The sequence below is a fragment of the Musa acuminata genome, chromosome BXJ3-11 (assembly GCF_036884655.1).
Source record: "Musa acuminata AAA Group cultivar baxijiao chromosome BXJ3-11, Cavendish_Baxijiao_AAA, whole genome shotgun sequence".
Taxonomy (NCBI): Eukaryota; Viridiplantae; Streptophyta; class Magnoliopsida; order Zingiberales; family Musaceae; genus Musa; species Musa acuminata.
Genome location: NC_088359.1, coordinates 25,163,971 through 25,186,761, shown reverse-complemented (window position 1 = coordinate 25,186,761; position 22,791 = coordinate 25,163,971). Strand labels below are relative to the sequence as shown.

General features: G+C 37.4%; 2 protein-coding genes, 1 non-coding gene and 1 pseudogene across 3 annotated transcripts; 1 reads left to right on the top strand and 3 right to left on the bottom strand.

Annotated features, from left to right (window-relative positions):
• Positions 1 to 1,074: 1,074 nt before the first annotated feature.
• LOC103973756 (SEED MATURATION PROTEIN 1) lies at positions 1,075 to 2,549 on the bottom strand. The gene is made up of 2 exons (XM_009388403.3): positions 2,357 to 2,549; positions 1,075 to 1,748 (listed from the first exon to the last, which is right to left on the bottom strand). Exon 2 carries the CDS (start codon positions 1,535 to 1,537, stop codon positions 1,256 to 1,258), a length of 282 nt encoding a protein of 93 aa, XP_009386678.1. The 5' UTR covers positions 1,538 to 1,748; positions 2,357 to 2,549; the 3' UTR covers positions 1,075 to 1,255.
• Positions 1,759 to 14,305, bottom strand: LOC135652992 (UDP-galactose transporter 1-like; annotated as a pseudogene).
• TRNAN-GUU (transfer RNA asparagine (anticodon GUU)) lies at positions 6,040 to 6,113 on the top strand. Its single transcript has one exon. It is a non-coding gene; the product is annotated as a tRNA-Asn (tRNA).
• Positions 14,306 to 15,319: 1,014 nt separating the features above from the next.
• LOC103973755 (metal transporter Nramp5-like) lies at positions 15,320 to 19,051 on the bottom strand. Its single transcript, XM_018821568.2, has 13 exons — positions 18,864 to 19,051; positions 18,689 to 18,767; positions 18,575 to 18,615; positions 18,219 to 18,297; positions 18,038 to 18,142; positions 17,833 to 17,942; positions 17,447 to 17,628; positions 17,278 to 17,347; positions 16,317 to 16,490; positions 16,153 to 16,257; positions 15,950 to 16,081; positions 15,768 to 15,863; positions 15,320 to 15,692 (listed from the first exon to the last, which is right to left on the bottom strand). Exons 1-13 carry the CDS (start codon positions 19,023 to 19,025, stop codon positions 15,363 to 15,365), a joined length of 1,665 nt encoding a protein of 554 aa, XP_018677113.2. The 5' UTR covers positions 19,026 to 19,051; the 3' UTR covers positions 15,320 to 15,362.
• Between the last annotated feature and the right edge of the window lie 3,740 nt (positions 19,052 to 22,791).

The following is a 22,791-nucleotide window of genomic DNA, read 5'->3' as shown; positions in this document are numbered from 1 at the left end:
AGATTGTGATGTAGATGAAGATTTCCAGTTGCAGACTTGCTAATCTCATCATGAGTTGACTTCCAGCTACAAAATTGATAGATAGATAGATAGATAGATAGATAGATAGATATATAGGTTGGTCATCGAAAACACGGTTAATGAGCTACAATTTGATGAGGAAGATTCTCGGTGAAGATAAGAAGCCACAGTGAGAGGAGAGAGAGAGATTCCATATGCAGAGGTTTCATCTTCCCAGTACATATATGTGCTTTGCCTTTGCCTTTGCCCTTGCTTAGTTCATGGTGCAAACATCAGATGCCTGCTCTGGGACCTGTCAGCTTCCCAAAAGCTCCAGTTTGTCCTCAAAAAACTGTCCATGTCTTTCACGATCTGTGAGAGACTTTGCCTGCCAGCATGCAGTGTCATGAACCCAGTAAACCTGGTGCTACTGTAAAGATGGCCATTTGATTGGATGTTTTAGCTTTTGTTAGCTAGATTACATGAGACAAGCATAGTAAATTATCAGTTCTAAGTTGGAGCAGCCATCAAAATTATTACTTCACCAATCATCAGTTTCCTACCCTTTTTTGTGGATTAGGGTTTGGATAGTGTCTGTCATCTTGAAAAGGCTCAACACTGAGAACCATGTAAAAAATGATTATTTATAACCATCAAAAAAAGCTCTCGACCAAAACGGACAATGTTGTGATCAGCAACATTACTCGGAACTTTGTGCGCAGTTCCATCCATGATTTCCAACTTCACTGGACCTAAATTGCATGCCAAGCCAAATCCAACGATGAATGAACACGATTGAGTTTTGGGACAAATATGAGTTGGTCGGTCTTCATCTGAGTTGCAGCCCGCAAAGAAAAGTATCAACCTGAACTAAAACCTTGTTTTGTTGATTCCTGGTGGATCATCCAACATTAGATTCTCAGGAATCAAATATGATTTCTACCATAGCAGACGCTGAAGGCCATTCATTTAAGTAAGCTATATCATTATTGATCATGTTATGGTACCAGATGTTCTTAAACCAAAGGAAATATTAACGAATCTTATACTTTTGCAGCCAATTTACAAGGAACATGAAGAACCAACATCACATTAAAACTTCCACGAAAATTAAAGCACGGTGTCTTCTACACTCACGATCAGCTTATTCTTGCATGGAAAGAAGAAGAAGAAGAACAGGAAGACGACGAGAAGAAAACATGAGATATCCAAGTGGTCGTTGGTAGAGAGAGCGAGAACTGCTACTGTGATTGCATTAATTGCTAGTGCGGTGGCTTCCTTGACAGCTTAGTCCTCCGGAGTTGGGCTCCTCTTCTGCGGGGCGTGCGTTCTTGGTGGCCTCGGAGATCCGCCGGGCGTCGACGAACAGGTCGACGGGCTCGGCGTCGGAGATCTTGCCGCTTTCCAAGGGGGTGCCGTGCTTGTACCCCACCCGCAGCATCTCGTCGTCCGACAGCTTCGCCTGCGCCGCCCCGTGCTTGATGTCATCCCTACTCTGCCATCTTCCTCCCTGCTGTTCTCCTCCTCTATCCTCCATCCGTGTTCTCCCTCCACTTCACTTCACCGCAAATATAGCTACGTGTGCCGACCAGCGGCACACACGAACAAGAGAAAAGCTCTCTCCAGGACACGTCTCTCCGCAGATTGGCGTACGTGTCATCTCCTGATAGCCGGCTGCAGCGACACCGTCGGATCCCGACCACCGTGCCTTCCATCGACTGTCCTCTCCACGAATCATAAGGAAGCCCCTACGGAGAGGATAAAAAATAATAGTATCAGATATCACTAAAAAATTCATCCAACATAATATGATATTTAACCATCGTATTAAGTGATTAACACCTTTAACATAACCTAAAACGCCATCTACCATCATACATCAAATATGAAACAGAACAACAGGTGAGACGAGATCAAAAATCTAAGAACGCAACAATAGTAATGCGAATTAGGATTACCAGAAGGACAACTACAAGTGTTCCAAGAATACCTTTGATTCCAGTAGAAAACTATAAACAACTCAAGTTTGTGCCCAAAAAACAAAAACCCACCCTTCTGGAAAGAAAAAAAAAAAGTAAGACTCATGTAATCCGTACGGTACTATGACCATATGAAACTTTGTTCTTCCTTTACAGAATGGCTTGCTTATAACTTGCAAGGGGGAGCATCTCCATTTGACTCCGAGGGTTGCTCGCAGTTTTCAGTGTTCCGGGACAACATGCCCGTAGAAAATAAGCCATGACACCGACATGGCAACAGCGGCCGACAGCATATTCATATTTGATACCCAAACATGTAACATAGATGGTTAAAGAAGAGGAGTATAGAAGAGGACTGTAAATTATATCGAACTTACTTTCAAGGTTGCCTGTGACATTGGAAGAGTAACTGCGGTAGTAGAATGTATGACATACAAGTTGAGAAATTGAGACCAAAGGCCAACACCCCTGAGCTGAAAATGATGACCATTGATGAACATATAGACTGGTGCATGTATATAATTAGTTTACCACTCCACCAGCACCTTCAAGTAACATTGCTGGGATTAGCCAATATCATGGTTGCATAAAGTGCCATGTGGTAGTAGTATACTGTGTTTATGCTACATAAGAGGAATGTAGCCAAATTAGCATAATACCAAAGAGCAAAGTAAAATGATGAAGGCCAGTAGAGTATATCTATCAGACAAATGTAATTTATTGGATATGCATATGCAGGGAAGCTTTCTTCATGACATCCTTTGTCACCAAGTTGAAGAACAGACAAGACTCGGACTTACCAAAATGGCATCAATTTATGATAGGCTTGTTGTGATCAATTGCCTATGACTGATCCAAACAGAGAAAGAAAATGGTTAGTAAAATAACATTTTCAAGTGAGTGCTTCCCTGCTTAAATGGAGCTATTCTCAATCCTATATATGTTGATGGCACTTTCTTATTCTTGAATACAAGCGTATAACTTTACAAAATAAAACTACTCTTATTTTCTCAAAAACAAGAGAAATGTCACCAAGATCACTTAAATCTGGCATCTACGGTCCAAAGTAGGTGTCTACACCAGCATAGCTATGCCCACATAGATTAAAGCCATATATATTCGGATAGGAGACTGTACAAAGCAGAGTTGTTAACTATATATTGACAAATTATATGAGTTCATGGATCAAGTATTGAAAGCATCCTACATTAAAATGATTGATTGGGATCAAGAGTCCTCAACAATAAGTGCAATGAAGTCACCCTTAAGGTCATAATGTCGTCAAACATTGCAGGAGTAGATGTACATACCAGAAGACCGTCGGATTTAAGGGCAAGCCTAACTGCATATCCCTTGTTATGCATTTGACCAACTAAGCATGTCCCCGTCGTAATCCTGGCCTAATTGCATGACAGGTTGGTAGGACAGAACTAATGTGATGGTAAGTGCTTCATAAAACATGTGAAAAAAGAATCTAATAGCTCATGTCATAAGTCGCTGCAGATCTACGATCTCACATCTTAGTAATGCATTTCTAACGAAAAATGCCAAGGCCCATCGTACAGGCATGCCGGTGATGTGGAGACATGACACTAACATGGATCATCAGCAAAATATTCAAACCAACAGGCCAATTTAAAGTTGGCACGGTAGAGCGCATGCACGCATGCAACATGGACACATGTACGCACGCACGGGGTGCGCAAGCACATAAACATGCAAAAATAAGGAAATTCTACTTTACGAAAATAAATCAGTTTCCAAACACAGGTGATATCAAAGTTAAGATGCTCAGAGAAAGGACCAGTTGAAGTATGCTATTGGTGCAAAAGAACTCGCTAAGTTGCAAGACAATATGAACATAATTAGCAGATACTAGAGTCTAAAGCTAGAGATTTCATCATTAAATGCGAAGAAGAAATGCACTGATGAAGAAAAAAAAGTAATATAATAAGTTGAAAACATTCATTCATGACATTCCTCATCACCCATGAAAAATGTTGAATATAAATTTAGAAGTTACATACTGCAGCAAACAAATATGTAGTTTAAATATTCATTTAAATGAGACACAATTTAAAGAGCTAAAAGAACATTTTGTTCACAGAAAGTCTGTTAAGAGTAAAAGTAAATAAACAGCATTCCAATTTAAGAAATCTAACCAAACAATATGTGACTGAAATTGAGAACGACGATTAGAAAGAAACCAAAGGCGTGATTCGTTGTCCTAAGATGTATCCCCAGCCTCCACTCAAGTTTCATTGAGAAAACCATCTTAGGATACAACCGAGATGACAAGCTCCTACTAGCACAATCATGGAGAAGATTGAAGAAAATACCAGCACCAATGGAAATCGACATCAAATCTAAAAGAATAGTTAAGAAATCTAAGTGAAAATTTGCGACAAAGAGTGAGCAGCCTCCAACCAACTCTCGTCCCATAACATGATATAAATAAGAGGTCTTAGAAAACTGATTAAACAAAATAAATTTCCAATATGTGCCCCACATGAACCCAACATGGAAGTGGCACGCAATGAAAATCTCCGTTAGCTTTCAATTTTCTCATCATGGTATGCTATGTTGATGAGCACATTTGGGCACGGTAGACATACTAATCCACATAGTGAACATTCCAATTCAGTATTCAAAGTCATTACCATTCTGAGGTATCAATACCATGCTAAACAATGATGGTTCTAGTGATCAAGGTCATGCTAAATGGAAACACCCAAAATGATTGGCTAAAGAAGGCCTTGTTTTTAGGCAGTTTTATCTCTGCACAGTGACCATACACATGCTGCCTTTACAAGTCTGAAACGGCACAAAACCCAATCAAAATAGGACCATCAAGCCTACTGTAAGCCCCTTAGATGCTGCCTAAAACATGAATGAAATGAAAAGCACAGACATACACAGACATTATATCGAACACCTTCCCTAATAACTCTTTGTAAGCAAATGACACATTCATGGTTGTAGCTGGCTTCCTCACAGAAAATGCTCATTAATAATCCAATCGATTTCAAGGATTTTGGTTTCCATAGTGGATAATGAGGGCAAGCATAAGAAGGGGGGAAGTTGAGTGGATTAGAGGAAGGATCCTCCTCGTCGTATAGGATGGGGTTTGTGAGAAAGAGGGGGTGCTCCTTGGCCTCCTCGGGTTCGTCGTTGTCATCCTTGACAATGCTGAGGTTGATGTAGGGGCAGCACTCAGAGGGTGGCGAAGAAAGAGGACACCATGCTCGGTCCCCCATGATCAAGTCTGGTTCGAGGCTACAATGGACCCATGGGCCAAAAGATGGCATCAAGCAAGTTGACAAGGGTTTCACGAAAAGATTGCATCTTTGTAAGCGAGTGCGTTGATGAAGTTGTAATCATTTAGATGAGCACATCCTTGACGACAGATTATATCTTAGATTGTTAGAGCAAAAGTAAATAAAAATAATTTCACTTAAGAAATATAACCAAATAATATGCAATTAAAATTGAGAAGATCATCGTAGGATACATACACACAAATCAGCCAAGATACAAGCAATGTGAAATTTCATACTGATAAAGAAAACCATGAAAAGAAAACACAGACAGAGATACATATTGAGAGGGAGCAGTTAACCTGTTGTTGCAGGAGGGAAGGATTTTATTGTTTGCAGAAATGAAACTGGAATATACAGCAAGTTCATGTTTTCAGTACAATGTTGATAAAAAAACACTAATGACATTGGAAATATTCTCCACCATCTGTCTTCAGATTTTACCTCAATCAGTGGCTTAATCCTAAGCAATTTGATGGCAGTATATTCTTCAATACAGAGCATATGAAGTGAATGCATGTTCCTGTTAGAGGAAACTTGAAATCCAAATTCTGCAAAACAATGGTTGTCTTCCGGTCTATCAAGTTTAGCAGTTAGAAACTAGGAAATATTTTGATATTTATGAATCACGAAAATCAGAATATTTATAAATTTTTGTGAACTAGAAAATATTAGAAGAATTGAAGGTAACATTCTTTATCTGAAATGATTTCTAAGGAAATAGACCTTATTGCATCTAACAAGCTGGAATAGCTCAGTTGGTTAGAGCGTGTGGCTGTTAACCACAAGGTCGGAGGTTCAAGCCCTCCTTCTAGCGAGTTTTTTGAAACAAAAACACTATTAATCCAGATCCTCCTTCTAGATGTGAAGTAGGTAATGGGACAAACTTATCCTTTCAAAAGAAAAGCGGAAACAGTTTAGCAAGCACTTCCCACCACTTTACCACTGATCTCCTCATCATGTTAATTCCACCCCATATACTTTTGTGTACATATACACATCAACTTTGTATGAAAAATTAGCATATACAAACTAAATCAGTCCAAGATCCTCTTTGTATCTTTATCTGCTCATGACTAGGATGCTGGCACATCTTAGGCCAAATCCTCGGAACACAATGCAATCGGCTATGGCAATCACCAATCAACTGCTAAATCAACTTTTGAAATTTACGTCTCATTTGCCTTATTAAACAAGATAGATTATGGAGATCCTGTGGATTCCAAAGGCAATCTGACTAGCTGAGTGTTTGCAATTCATAATACCTTTTTTCCAAGACACAGTTTGGGTTCTGTGGAACTGTGATGTTCTTCAACGTAAAGAAATAGGATCGGATATACAGTCGGGATATTCTTGGCTTTCTAATGCAGAAAAGCTACAGATGAAGAGGTAACAAAGGGATTTAAATTTCATTTCTTCATTCATGCACAGATACACACACAATTCAAACACATGCACAAACACAAACATACACTCACATGGGCACACAGGCATGCATGCAATAAGGAAAGAAAATAAGATACCCCTTTTGGTGCTAGCCACATCAAAAAAATTGCTATCTATACCAATTCACAATTTTATGCAAGACAATGAATGGTGGATGAGGGGGAATTTATAAGCCCTCCTCTAGTGTCATGACATAGCGGCACACAAACTCCACATCAGTAATTTGGTACATTATGGACAGGCCAAAACCAATTGTTAGATGCTATCATGCCACAACTGATCCAAAGCATAATCACTCAACAAGTTGCCAACAATATCCTTATTGAAGTCAGTGGCAGATCGACCACCTCATCAGCTATCTATGGTAATCTGCCATTGAGGCCAAGTCATTATGAGGACTTTATAATATGAAAAGAAACCTACTCCACGGCTAAAATACTTTCACACCCTTAATTATCCACCTTGGATAAATCTCCTTCTTACGCTACAATATGATCTGAGCAATGGCGGAAAATCTTGTCAGGCACATTCTTAACATCCCCTATGTTATGAAATATTCATCTCAAGACACATTTTCCGTAGTGAAGCAACTCAACCTGATCAAGTCTGATCCGAAATCAAAGAAGCACATTGTTACTCGGTGTTACATCTCAAGTTTAAGTCACCTTCGCACATTTCAGTTTAGTTCGGTACTCCGGTCTCGAGTCAATCCAATCTTCCTCTATCTTGATCTAGACAGATTTGATTCTCTCACATGTTGTCCAGTTCGGCAAAGAAGATTCAGATCAACCCTTTGTGATCTCAGTCAGCCAGACGACACAAAATTGATTTCATCGATTCTATATTATGATATCATTTAGCTCAATATTATAGCATGCCTTTGTTTCTAAGCTTGCTCAAACAGGGAGAAAGACATGAAGGAAACCATGCAAAAGGGTTCAATATGAATAATAGAATCGGAAGCAAACACAAAAAGTTGTTTAGTTTTTCATAAACATTTATCAAATTGAACCTTTCGATTCTGAGTAAATTTATTCATCAACACAACAAAATCGTCAATCTGCCTCTGACCTGAAACACGTACTGTGTGAAAAAAAAAAATCATTCTCTTTCAACCCAAATGTATTAATAGGAAAAGATCTATCCTTTGCATGAACCCTCCTCCCAAAGGGTTATGAAATTTCTTCCTAATGTAGTTTTTTTCTTTTTTTGAAAAAAATGCCAACTTTACTAACTTGAACGGCGAACAAATACATGAGACAGACACAAGCCGATCAGGAACTGTAACGGTTATTATTAAATATGTTATTTAATAATAACGTAATCGTTCTTATTAAGATTCATAATTCATTATCATGAATTTCTTCATTTATTATGGTTTAAATGATTTCAGTTTCTTATTCTTTATGCATGAAACCGTTATTATTAAATTAAATATTTAATATCATTAAGTTCTTCATTATGGTCCAAACGTTATAAATTTGAATTAATTCTTGAACGTTATGAGTTGGTGATGATAAATGTTCTTGATGGGAGAACATCTATATATACATGAGGATTTTGGTCCCTTGGCTCAATCATCTCTTTGAAGCGAAAGGGTTTCCTACACCATCTAAAGCGAGAGTTTAGAGCCGAGAAGAACCAAAGTTCAAGAAGAAACCTCTGCAGAAATTCTTGGCGACAATGGCTGGAGGTACGCTATTTCGTTTCCGCATTAGTTTATTGTGTTTCTATTATAATGATTTAGAAACACAAGTTGGCTTCATTAAAATTTCTTACATTTGGTATCAGAGCAGAATGACCTCTGCCTTGATATGAAAAAGTTTTCATTTTTATGCCATGAAAATGATTTGATTTTGGTTTCTTCTTGAAAACTTGTTGATATATTTTGTTGAAAATCATAAGGAAATATCATTTTCAACATTTTAGTTGGTAAAATGCTCATATTATGTATGCATATTTAATTATATTAATTATGTTTATGAGCAAATTTTTTATGTTTAAAATGTCTAGTGATCCATATAATCTTAATTAATTAAGAATTAGCCACAGCATCCTTAATTAATTAAAATTATATATAAAGTTAAAATAAGGATCACATAAGTAATTAGACATCATATTGTGATTGATTATATTTCGTATAATAATTGTTATCCCACAGGATCTTTTATTATATTTAATATAATTAATCAGGATAAAATATCATATTATTTTCATAATTTACCAATAGGGATTATGAATTGGAATATAATTTGATAGTTTTATCATAAAGACCATATGAATCTATTTGAATTAAGAATTTAGCCCACAGGCAATTTTTATGTCATGAGATTCATATTTTTGGCATGTTTCACATTGGTAAAACATGTAATTTAGTCTATTAAGCTTCAAATTTTGACATAAGCATGTTTGATTTTATGTAGTTTCTCAAACTGTTAATTTCTCTGATATTCGATGTGATATTCCCGAACTTAGTGGTGATAATTATAAGATATGGAAGGAGAGGGTTCTCCTCCATTTAGGGTGGATGGATATTGATTATGCTATTAGAAAAGACGAACCACCTATAGTCACTGATACCAGCACTCTAACTGAGATCGCGTTATATGAGCGATGGGAGCGATCCAATCGGCTCAGCGTGATGTTTATCAAAACTAAGATAACTGCTGGCATACGTGGTTCTATTGACCAGCATGAAAATGTCCGAGACTTGCTAAAGGCTATCGATGAACAATTCATCACTTCGGATAAGGCACTAGCAAGCACCCTTATAATGAAATTTTCATCCCTTAGACTCACCAACATAAAGGGTGTGCGTGAGCACATAATGCAAATGCGAGATATTACGGCTCAACTTAAGAAACTTGAGGTTAATATGTCAGAATCCTTCTTGGTGCACTATATTCTGAACACCCTTCCACCTCAATATAGCCCTTTTAAAATTTCATACAATACACATAAGGACAAATGGTCAATTAATGAATTAATGACCATGTGTGTTCAAGAAGAAGAGAGGCTAGTAATGGAATTGGGTGAGAGTGCATTGATGGTAACCACTCGAGGGAAGAACAAAACTAACAAACATCAAGCCAATCAAAAAGCTTATCAGCAGGGAAAAGGTAAAATACCACCCCAAGCTGATATCAAGAAAGAAGCAAGGTGTTTCTTTTGTAAAAGAAAAGGACACATGAAGAAGGAATGTACGAAATTCCAACAATGGCTTGAAAAGAAAGGTAAACCAACCTCATATGTATGTTATGAATCTAATATGGTCAATGTTAATATTAACACCTGGTAGATTGACTCTGGATCAACAATCCATATTGCAAACTCTTTGCAGGGTATGCAAAACCTAAGGAAGCCAGTGGGAAGTGAGCAAAGCATCTTATCAGGAAATAAGATGGGCTCACATGTGGAAGCAATTGGAACATGCATTTTAACTTTAAGTAGTGGTTTTGTTTTAAAATTGGAAAGAACCTTTTATGTACCAAGTTTCTCACGAAACTTAATTTCTGTTTCCAGACTCGTACCATTTGGATATTCCTTTAATTTTAAAGACACATCATGTCGTTTATTATATAAATCTGATTGTGTTGGGAATGGTATTTTGTCTGACGGTCTTTACCGTATTTTATTACAAAATGATAATACTCAAGGTTCAATGCATGTTCACGCTGGCATTAAGAGGTGTAATATTAATGAGGACTCCTCTATATTATGGCATCGGAGATTAGGACATATCTCCATAGAGAGAATTAAAAGATTAGTTAAAGATGGGGTACTTAGTACTCTTGATTTTACTAATTTTAAGACTTGTGTGGACTGTATTAAAGGAAAACAGACCAATAAATCCAAAAGGGGTGCTAATAGGAGTTTAGACTCATTAGAAATAATTCATACTGATATATGTTGTCCAGACATGGACATACATGGTCAGAAATACTTCATCTCCTTTATAGATGATCACTCACGATATATGTATATATATTTGCTTCATAATAAAAATGAAGCATTGGATGCCTTCAAAGTCTTTAAGGCTGAAGTTGAGAACCAATGTGGTAAGCAAATTAAAATTGTGAGATCAGATAGGGGTGGAGAATATTATGGTAGATATACTGAAAATGAACAAGCACCTGGTCCTTTTGCTAAGTTTCTTCAAGAACATGGGATTATTGCCCAATATACTATGCCTGGTTCTCCAGACCAGAATGGTGTTGCAGAAAGAAGAAACCGAACATTATTGGACATGGTGCGGAGTATGCTTAGCAACTCCAATCTTCCTAAGTTCTTGTGGACTGAAGCATTAAAAACGGCTGTGTATATATTAAACCGAGTTCCAACCAAGGCTGTCCAAAAGACACCATTTGAATTATGGAAAGGTTGGAAACCGAGTTTGCGACATATGCGCATTTGGGGATGTCCGTCTGAAGTTAGGATATATAATCCACAAAAGAAGAAACTGGACCCGAGGACTGTTAGTGGGTATTTCATTGGATATGCCGAAAAGTCCAAAGGTTACAGGTTCTATTGTCCATCTCACACAACTAGGATTGTGGAATCAAGAAACGCTAAATTTCTTGAGGATGATGTGATTAGTGGGAGCGATCATTTCAGGAACATAGTTTCCGCACATGATCATATAGAATCTCAACCTTCCACATCAACTGATAGATTGGTTATAGTTCATAGCACTCCTCAAGTACAAATTAGTGCTGAACAACCAATCATTGAAATTCCACAAGTTGTTGATAGTATTCTAATAGATCAAGCAGTTCAGGAATTACAACAAGCTCCTTAACAACTAGTTGAACCACAAGTTCCTCAAGGAACCATTGGTACAACATTAAGAAGATCTACTAGAAATAAAAGATCAGCAATTCCTGATGATTATGTTGTATATCTACAAGAATCTGACTATAATATTGGAGCCAAAAATGATCCTGAAACATTTTCATAAGCCATGAGTTGCAAAAAGTCAAATTTGTGGCATGATGCTATGAAAGAAGAGATGAATTCCATGATGAGCAATGGAGTCTGGGATCTTGTAGAGTTGCCTAATGAAGCAAAGGCCATTGGTTGCAAATGGGTCTTTAAAACTAAGAAAGATTCGTTAGGCAACATTGAGAGATACAAGGCAAGACTTGTTGCAAAGGGATTTACTCAAAAAGAAGGAATCGATTATACGGAGACATTTTCTCCTGTATCTAAGAAAGATTCTCTACGTATTATTTTAGCATTAGTTGCTCATTTTGACCTTGAGTTGTAACAAATGGATGTGAAAACAGCATTTCTTAATGGAGATCTAGAGGAAGAGGTTTATATGAAACAACCTGAAGGTTTCTCCTCTAGTGTTGGTAAGCACTTGGTTTGCAAGCTTAGGAAGTCTATATACGGCTTAAAATAAGCCTCCCGCCAATGGTATTTTAAATTTCATGAAGTGATTTCTTCATTCGGATTTGTTGAAAATCTCATGGATCAATGCATATACCAGAAGGTTAGTGGGAGTAAAATATGTTTCCTTGTTTTATATGTAGATGATATTTTGCTTGCAACCAATGATAAGGATTTGCTGCATGAGGTGAAACAATTTCTTTCTAAAAATTTTGACATGAAGGATATGGGTGAAGCATCTTATGTCATTGGCATTAAGATCTATAGAGATAGACCTCGAGGTATTTTAGGTCTATCACAAGAAACCTATAATGATAAACTTTTAGAAAGATTTCGGATGAATGATTGTTCACCAAGTGTTGCTCCCATTGTGAAAGGTGATAGGTTCAATTTGAACCAATGCCCAAAGAACAATTTTGAAAGGGAATCAATGAAAAACATCCCATATGCTTCTATCGTAGGAAGCCTTATGTATGCTCAGGTCTGTACTAGACCTGATATTGCATTTATTGTGGGGATGCTAGGTTGATATCAGAGTAATCCAGGTATGGACCACTGGAGAGCTGCAAAGAAAGTGATGAGGTATCTACAAGGAACCAAAGATTACATGCTTATGTATAGACATACAGACAATCTGGATGTGATTGGTTACTCAGATTCAGACTTTGCCGGTTGTGTTGATTCTCGTAAATCAACATCAGGATATATTTTTTTGATGGCCGGTGGAGCTATTTCTTGGAGAAGCGCTAAGCAGACCTTGACTGCTACTTCTACCATGGAAGCTGAGTTTGTCTCCTGCTTTGAGGCTACTTCACATGGTGTATGGCTTAAGAGTTTCATTTCTGGGCTTAGAATCATGGATTCTATTTCTAGGCCATTAAGAATTTTCTGTGACAATTCAGCTGCTGTCTTTATGGCTAAAAACAATAAAAGTGGAAGTCGAAGTAAACACATCGACATTAAGTATTTAGCCATAAGAGAACGTGTAAAAGAAAAGAAAGTGGTCATTGAGCACATTAGCACTGAATTGATGATTGCTGATCCTTTGACTAAAGGCATGCCACATCTAAAATTCAAGGATCATGTAAAGAAAATGGGACTTAGTTCCACTTTGTAATGATATTGAAACTCTTATATATTGTGAAATTTTCTCATTTATGTGCACATTATTTTGAGAAAATATATTGTTGTTGGACCAAGAATAAACATAAGGTTTATTCATAAAGTAATATTACCACATTAAGATTAAGAAACTAAATACATCGTGATACATGGATGATAATACTCGCTCTTAGAGGACTTATCGCTATGATTCATGTATTTATTTCTTAAGAAAGTTGTTCGAGAAAGATTAATTCAAATTATTAAGATAAACGTATGGACCAAGTGGGAGAATGTAACGGTTATTATTAAATATGTTATTTAATAATAACGTAACCGTTCTTATTAAGATTCATAATTCATTATCATGAATTTCTTCATTTATTATGGTTTAAATGATTTCAGTTTCTTATTCTTTATGCATGAAACCGTTATTATTAAATTAAATATTTAATATCATTAAGTTCTTCATTATGGTCCAAACGTTACAAATTTGAATTAATTCTTGAACGTTATGAGTTGGTGATGATAAATGTTCTTGATGGGAGAACATCTATATATACATGAGGATTTTGGTCCCTTGGCTCAATCATCTCTTTGAAGCGAAAGGGTTTCCTACACCATCTAAAGCGAGAGTTTAGAGCCGAGAAGAACCAAAGTTCAAGAAGAAACCTCTGCAGAAATTCTTGGCGACAATGGCTGGAGGTACGCTATTTCGTTTCCGCATTAGTTTATTGTGTTTCTATTATAATGATTTAGAAACACAAGTTGGCTTCATTAAAATTTCTTACATGTAATTAGTGAACCCCCAAGACTTTACCAGTCAAATCGACCAAAAACAATCCCACCTTTCCGACCATCTACACAAATCATTCAAAAGAACTACCAGAACAAAGACAACGGCACGAAATCTCCGCATCGAAGAAAGAAACAAACGAAAAAAGAGCAGAAAGGAGATAACGAAATCGATTTGACCTGAAAGAGCCACTTGTTCATGCTGACGACGGTGACGTTAGGGCCCCACCACTGGAGGATGGCGAGCACGGCCCCCAGCATGCTGCTGTCCTCCATCCAAGTTCCCCTTTTGATTCCCCATTGTCGGCCACCGCAACCACTGCTGCCGCCACCAAAAAACAGGATCAAGAAACGGACGGACCGAGGCGATTGAAGGCCGCTGAGGGGGTGACCTCGAGGGGATGTCAAATGCTCCTGCCTCAACTACTTTGGAGAAACCCTCCTTCCCTCTATATCTGAAGGGGAGCGGAGAGGGAGACAGACGCCTGGGGTTAAGGAGGTGAATAACAACAAGAAGAGGGACACAGCAATCGCGAGCGTTCTTCTCGTGCGGTCTGAGCGGCTTCTCCCGAAGCCGGTCTTCACCGATTCTTCTTGAGCCACGCTATCTCCTACCCGTCACGCATCACCCGCCGAATGTACCTGTCTTCTAATCGAAGGAACAAACGGCCCACTTGGGACCCACACAGAACTAGACCTGCTAATTCAGTATTTTTGTTTGATCTTTTTCTTCCATTTAGTTTTATTTTATTTTTTTTTATAGAGAACTGATGATTCCACTCTTAATGATTAATATACAATTTTCGTACGAGAATATATATACATATATATATATATATATGAAAATTCTAAAATTTTGAAGGGATGTGTATGTAATATTTGGTGAAACAAATATGTTATTTAAACATTTCTAAAAATGTTTATAGTCCTTGAATTTTTTTTTTTGAAGGGATTGGTAACCTCTTATTATTGATAATCTTTTAAAAATAATAAAATATTATTCTACTATATATAGTCCTTGTATTTTTTTTTTTCACAATCCTTTATTTCATCCTGTTAATGTTGTGTTGTGAGACATCGTCCAATCCTATCGCCGCCCCTCAACTTCGTTTCAAAGGAGGAGGAAGAAGAAAATATATATACGATAAATTTAAAAAAATAATTTAGAAAAAATTATAAATATTAAAAAAATTAAAATGTGATTGTAAATAGTAAAAAAGTTACAAATAGTAATATACTTGCACTGCAAGCACATAATTATGAACATAATTCTGATTATTTCGGCTCATACAGCTACAACATAAACGTCTTGTAACACATACCGAAACAAGCTTTACTCAGGAGGAGAGATGTTATTGAGGTCGCCTCTAAACGGCACAACGTCACCTCCTTTGTCACCATCAGAACGATGCACACCATCCTCCATTTCCTTCAGCGACGAATCAGATTTATCAACGAATGTCACTGCTGTATCCTTCCTGAAGGTCAAGTAGATAACAGCAAGGATGTAGACAGCCATGAAGGGGAAGACGATGACGCCGACGAGAGCTGTGGCAGGCTTTGGGAGACTGCTACTGGTGATCCATTCCACGAAGCTGGTGCTGAGGAAGTAGACGTTGATTCCTATGACACCGAAGCCAAGGATCCACGAGATGACTATGATCTGAATGAGTTAGAGAAGAATTAACGGTAGTCATGGTGCACTGCGAATGCGACTTGTTACTTCAGATGAACTCACGTAGATGGAGTTTTTGTGGGGCCTCATCTTTGTGCCGCTGCTGCTGAACTTGAGAAGAGGGATGAGGGCAAAGGGCAGCTCGAAAGATAGGATCATCTGCATAACTTGGTTCATTAATTAGTCCGGACATGGTGTGATAGCATAATCCTTTTATGAGCATGAGAGAAGAGAAACTAAGGTACTGATGTTATGATTATGAGTCTTCCAGCTCCGGCAGGGCCGCCAATGATGGAGACGACGAGACTGGGGCCGATAGCAATGCATCGTGTCATGAGGTTCTGAAGCCACATCCTCATCTTTACGTCCAAGAATCCCTGGACGGTGCGTTGTGGATCACTCCAAGGAAGAAGAATGAAAGAAGTATATTACGTATGCTGCTAGTTACCTGCATGATGTATTGACCGGCGTATGTGCCTGATATAGTGGAGCTTTGTCCGGAGGCCAGCAATGCGATGCCGTAGACGATGGAGCTCGATTTGCCCAGGAGGTTCTGTGGAGAACGTGAACATGAAATGGCAGGCTTCGTGTGGGTGGTGGAAGAGGACGAACCTTGAGCAAGAAGGAGGCTGAGTTGAGGGTTAGATTGCTGCATGTTTCAGAATCCTCAGGTGGAAGGCTACGACCAGCGCATACGGTTCCAGAGACGGAGACAACGGCGACGTTGATGAGCAGCGCAACCGACAACGCGAAGCCGCTCTCCAAGAGGAAGTACCTGCAGGCGTCCTTCGCACGAGAAGACAAAACATTCAACGCATCATCAATTTACGACCCTTTTCTCTTGGATGGTCCAGGAAAGTGGTGGGACCATCGAGGTTGAATTAAATAAAACATTTGACTCTAATTTGTAAGAGATAAAAATAAAAAGTCATTCTAGATTGAAATAGACTAAAAGGTAAAACATAGGAGTTTTGTAATTAATTTTTTTTAGTATTTTAATTTTTTATATTTTTAAAAATTATTACATTATGATCATTATATTTATAAAAATAAAATATTTAATCTAATTTCTTCTTTCTTCGTTGACTTTATAAATTAAAGTGAGATAGAGTCAACACTTGCTCAATAATAAATATACGCGAAAAGAAACAAAGTTAAATATTTCACTTATTGGTATTCCAATATAACTTTTACAAATATAAAGATCGGGATGCTAAATATAACTAATTATAAGAGTAATATATAATTAATCCTAAGAGGTTAGATAAGCCAATGATTGATTGTCGGAGATTTTATTAGTCAAAAAAATTATGGTTGAGTTTATAAACATGTTAATTTTTTAGTCAAAAAATATTACTAATCTAAGAATAAATAGTTTATTTTTTTATATTGCTGGTTTTATTGGCCTGAATATCGAAATTTATTAGAAATTGATGTTTGGCGTAAATTATATCATATTTGATTTACACAAAGAGAATTAAGTAAAATATTGGTATTTATTAGTTTTGCATGTTCAAACATCTATTCTCAACCGAGATAAGAGTCATTTGCGTTCGACTATTATGACACTTACGTTGATTCCTTCGGCGGAAGGTGGAGTCTTTCTCGACAGCACCAGAGCTGAATGCAAGAACAAATTGTGCCTGCATGAAGAGAACTTGATCAGCGAGACCCGATCGATGCAGCAAGGAAGCAATCACAGACAAGCGCTCATGTGGCGACGAGATTGATCTGCTGCTCACGGCATGACTAGGGCGCCGAGGAGAGCGACGGCGTCGCTGGTGGCACCATCGCCGCCAAGCCTGGGCACAAAGAGCCCCTTCATCACCTGGGTCGCGGGGGGGTTCACGTAGCTCAACTCTCCGAAGTAGCAGGCAGCCATGACGAACACCAGCATGGATATCAACAGTTCAAGTTTCCGAACCTGCAGTATGATGTGGTGAGCACATGAACCTTCTTTAGATCATCCATCTCCTTTAACTCGATTGAGCTCAGAGAAAGTTAGGATCACAGGTATAGCTGAACAGTTCATGACAAGAAATCGTGTCCCCTCAGAACCATTTGATGCCCCTGAAAACGTCAGTCGATGATTGAACAGTGAAAGAATAAGAGTGATGGTAGACAGTACCCCATATCTCTGAAGCCCAAGAAGCAGGAGAGTGCTTAGCCCTGTGATGAGGACACCTGCCGACACTGGGATGCGAAACAAGATGTTGAGAGCGAAGGCTGTTCCTATCACTGGAAGAAAGTCAATCATTGCCATAAGTGCTTCGAATGATTGCAAGAAGAAACAGCGAGAGGGCCACATAACAATTTAGCTCCAATCGAAACACCTTCAGGGATGTCAGCAGCAATCACAGCCACCTCCGCCATCACCCAGAGACAGTAGTTGACATACTTTGGGTACTCAGCTTTGCACAGCTCCGCCAGGTGCTTCCCTTTTAGTGGTGCATGCATGATTAGGAACACGATTACCATATATTAATCTCCTTCGAAATGGTGCGGTTGTGATACCTGTAGCCACCCCGAGATTTGCTGCTAGTGACTGTATGATCAACGCGAATGCCAGACCGATCAGTACGACCCATAAGAGCTGTTTTGGAGAATTTCCAAATTATGTTTCGATCAAGAAATGGAGGTATATATGTGCTGTTGCAGCGTCCAAAGCTGGAATGTTCTCTGTATGCACACAATAATATGTATCCGGACCCTGAGAGGTCAAGCATGATTTTTCCCTTATATGTGGGTATGCTGTTTCTTTTACATCATTTATTTAGATGGTATTTTAGCTGTCTCAGACAGATACCAAGCACTGAAAGAGGCTCCAAAGTTGAGGGACTCTCATGCAAAGATTTCCATGTTAAGCTTACCTCGTATCTGTGTTTAGCTCCGGCTTGTAGGTCCGTCTCCACTGTCACACAATTCAAGCGAATGAATTTAATTTCCTTAACTAATTAGATTGAGAGAGAGAGAGTGTGTCTTACAATTCCCAGGATCAAGGTAAGCCAAGGACACAAGGAATCCGGGACCAACATGAGCCAGGAACTTTTTCCACCCAGGCTTCTATTATGAAGTATAATGTTGCATGAGTTAAAACGCAATCAGAGAGAGGAAGGAAGAAGAAGAAAGGAAGGGAGGATAAGTTGGAGGACTAACTACCTGGTCCTGGGGTTCATCCTGACTGCATGACTTGTCATCTCTGTCCTCACCATTGTCCCCCTCTTCATCACCTGCAACAACTCTCTTGCTCCCTCGCCCATGAGTACCATCTCTTCTGATCTCCCTCCCTGGTGACTCTTCACTCAGCTGGAAAGAACTCATACTGTATGCCTTACAGTACCACCTCCTTGTCTCTACTTATTAACTCCTTCCATCGATCGAAGTAAGTCTAATATTTCTCCCCTCCTATTTTCCATGCATTAATGGAGATGTGAGTGGCGTGAGAGACGCCACAACGCTCGGTGTCAAATGCTGGGAGAGCTACTTATCTATAAATCAATAAATTCCAAGATGGTGTGCTCATGCACAATAATAAACCTATTCAGGGGATTAACTACTTGTAACTATAAACTTACTTTCTTCCTATTTCCATGTGGTGCCTTTGCATTGTAATTTAGGTAATTATGCAATCTACTAATATTAAGATTCAATTCCATGCCAGCAACTGAATACCAACTTTTCTAAAATTATATCATAATAAAGAAAGTTAATCACATATTGATCCATATAATTAGTTACCTTTAGTATATTGGCTCCCGCAATTTCAAAAGTTATATTATGATTCTTATATTTACGAAAGTAAAAATTTTAATCTCATTTTTTTTCACACAGTTGGCTCTGTCGAGGGAAATATTATACATACTCAATGATAATATGAGGTGAGACAGAGACAACACGTGTTTAGTTCTGTTAGTAAAACTGACACGTAAAAAGAAATAAGATTATATGTTTCACGTCCATAAATATATAAATCTCAATGAAGCTAATTATAGGAAATAATATATATTTAGTCTTAATTAAAAAAAATGCATTGATTGTTTCATCGAATCTAAGAATATTAGCACATTAAAATTTATATTTGTTGCCTTTTTTTCTTTATTTTTTCATAAAATGGAGAAGTTGTTTTCCAATAACAATTTTGTCGAAACAAAAATATAATATAATTTCATAATTGTTGCTAAATTAATCGTGAAGTAACATATAGATACAGTAACATTAATTAAATAACTAATACAATAATTTAATTATGACCACAATAATTGACAAGTCCTAAGGACAAAGATGTGGAGCCTATAAAGGACTGACTCATAATATGGACAGGTAAGCTATGTACCGATGTTGGAAAATAATACGTAATGGTTGTTGTTGTGCTTCAAGTCTATTTTTCCGATGCATCGAACCGAAGAATAAAATCTTAATTTCCAGTTTTTTAGATAAAGTAAATCCATTTGTTTAGCGGTTTGAGATAAAAAAAAACATATAATTTTTTAATTCACTATCTATTTTATCAAACTTGGTTTATGGGTATAATAAGTTTCTACAAAAAACTCATCTCATGAAATTTAGATGTGATATTTAAAGATATTTCTTATTCTTTTTGTGTTTTATAAAAATAATTATTAAGACAATAATAGAATGTTTGAGAAATGCAAGTCAAAAATTAAAACACCAATAATATCAAATGATTAGTATATTATTACACAAGTGATAAATCTCAAGTTTAAGTGTCATATAAAATAAAAAAATAATAATTAAAAAAATATAATAATTATTTATAAACCAATCCTTAACAAAACTCAAACTTTAGCACCATATTTAATTCTAATTCTAATCAAACACAAATTGGTATAAGAACATTGAAGAAAAGCCCCAATCAATCCCTTCAAAAGTATTAATCTCGCACCCTTGTATCATTTCAACCGTCAAATATTATATATATATATATATATATATATATATATATATATATATATATATATATATATATATATATATATATATATATATATATATATATATATATATATATATATATATATATATATATATATATATATATATATATATATCTAGGATGGATGATTGCGAGAAACCATGATTGGGATCACCAAATATTTGTGAACACTCGATAACTTATTCCCGAGGGTTATATATTTGAGCGATGAGACAGAGAATAAGGAAAGTTTGAAAACTAAGACGAGATCTACTAATTAGTCCTTCAGCTTCTGCTTACAAGTTTACTGAAGAGTCACATAGAAAGAGAAAGAAAGCAGTAGTAGCGTTGATGATTGGCGACTTTTGGAAGAAGCATCGGTTTCAAATGATCTGTTTGGGTTCGGCACGCAGAGGCGATTGCAGCATTGCAGGAATGTTGGGGCATGATCATGCAGACAGAGTTCTTTTTGTCTTCTTCAATCTTTCTATGCCTCTGACAGCTAATGGTGACAAATGAGAGAGAGAGGGGATGTAGTAGTACACATATGAGAGAATGAGAGTGAGAGAGAGAGAGAGAGAGAGAGGGGATGTAGTAGTACACATGAGAGAATGAGAGAGAGAGAGAGAGAGAGAGAGAGAGGGGATGTAGTAGTACACATATGAGAGTGAGAGAGAGAGAGAGAGAGAGAGAGGATACATGAGGAACTGTGAATATTGTTCTATATGCATGGCTTTTTGGGAACTAGAAAAGATGCGTTTCACAATATATTTAAAATGTAAAATATCAAAAATATAACTGGAAATACATTGGAAATATATATATATATATATAATATATAATATATATAAAGGATCTTATACACATTTCAAATATAAATTTAATATTTAATATTTTTAATAAAAAAATCACATTTGACCTAAATGTTATATTATAAATGTTCAAATATTGATATTTATCTTAGCATAAAATTAATATTTTAATATTCATAAAATACTAATAAAATTTAAAATATCTTAAAATTATACGATTGTATTCTAACCTTCATTTCCTTTTCCTTGTCTCGATTTCAGCCACCATCGACTCCTCAGCCATGCGACTTATTCCATCGGACGTCTACTCCGTCCGTCGGACGCCTGCTTCGTCGCTTTGTCGAAATCGTGAGAGGAGGAGGATGAATGATAACCCATGTCTGGCTGACTCTTTGCGAACTAAGCCACTGGATGGTGTCCCACTAAAGATTCCAGGCGTAGAAATGCAGACAGACAATGTTCAACAAAGATGCCCATACAACGGTTTGGCAAAATTTGCAGTCAGTGATTCAGTCCATAAAATATCACTATAATTCTAAACCATATATAGATATGTATTCTTGCAGTCTTTTTTTCCTTCCTTCTCTTAGATTCTCACAGCGGCTGACCGAGATAGAAAGAGAGAGAGGATAAAAGAGGAGCTTTATCCATGCGGGGGACCAAAGTTGCCTAAAGAACATTGCGCCAAGAATCTTTCGAGGCAGTGGAAGAAGGCAATCAATCGGAGAAGGGCTTCAACATTGTTGAATCTGCTGCTGCTCTATCACGATCACTTGACAAATCACAAGATTCTTCCTAAAGGATAATAATGCTATGAAATGAATTCCACAATTCCATAATAATCTATTCTTCTGAGGTATATAAGATTGGTTTTTTAAGATTTTTTTTTTTTGTGAACAACATTTTACATGCAAAGAACAACATGCACAAACTCGGATAACAATCTACGATGTTGTGAGTACTTGTCAAGACTATACAGTGACGTGAATCAAAATACGTCAAAATTGTTGAATCTCGTATTTTGATGATGAAACCAATTGATAAGTGTTTATGATTTGATCTGTATTTTTAGTGACGCAGGATGCTTCGATCAGGATGAGACAATTAAAGCAGGAAGAATCATGTTGGGCCGGGGGGAAAACATGTTAGAAGATTAGACGTCGAGGCGGTGGATCGATCGACGTATCGATAGAAGGCTTCAGCCATGGATTCGGGCATCGGGCCAAGATGAGCAGATATTACGCCAAGAAAATCGAAGTTGCGGAGTCACTTGGCTGATTGGGCAATAGGTCGCAAGAGAGGACGATGCGTCAAAGAATCGGACAAAGCATCGAGGGACCAA

Excerpts from the sequence above, each read along its gene's own strand:
- LOC103973755 (XM_018821568.2), bottom strand. The coding sequence starts at position 19,025 with ATGAGTTCTTTCCAGCTGAGTGAAGAGTCACCAGGGAGGGAGATCAGA. Across the intron at positions 16,082-16,152 it reads CCGGTCAATACATCATGCAG|GGATTCTTGGACGTAAAGAT; the intron begins GTAACTAGCAGC and ends CGCACCGTCCAG. Across the intron at positions 15,864-15,949 it reads GACTCATAATCATAACATCA|ATGATCCTATCTTTCGAGCT; the intron begins GTACCTTAGTTT and ends CAAGTTATGCAG.
- LOC103973756 (XM_009388403.3), bottom strand. The coding sequence starts at position 1,537 with ATGGAGGATAGAGGAGGAGAACAGCAGGGAGGAAGATGGCAGAGTAGG.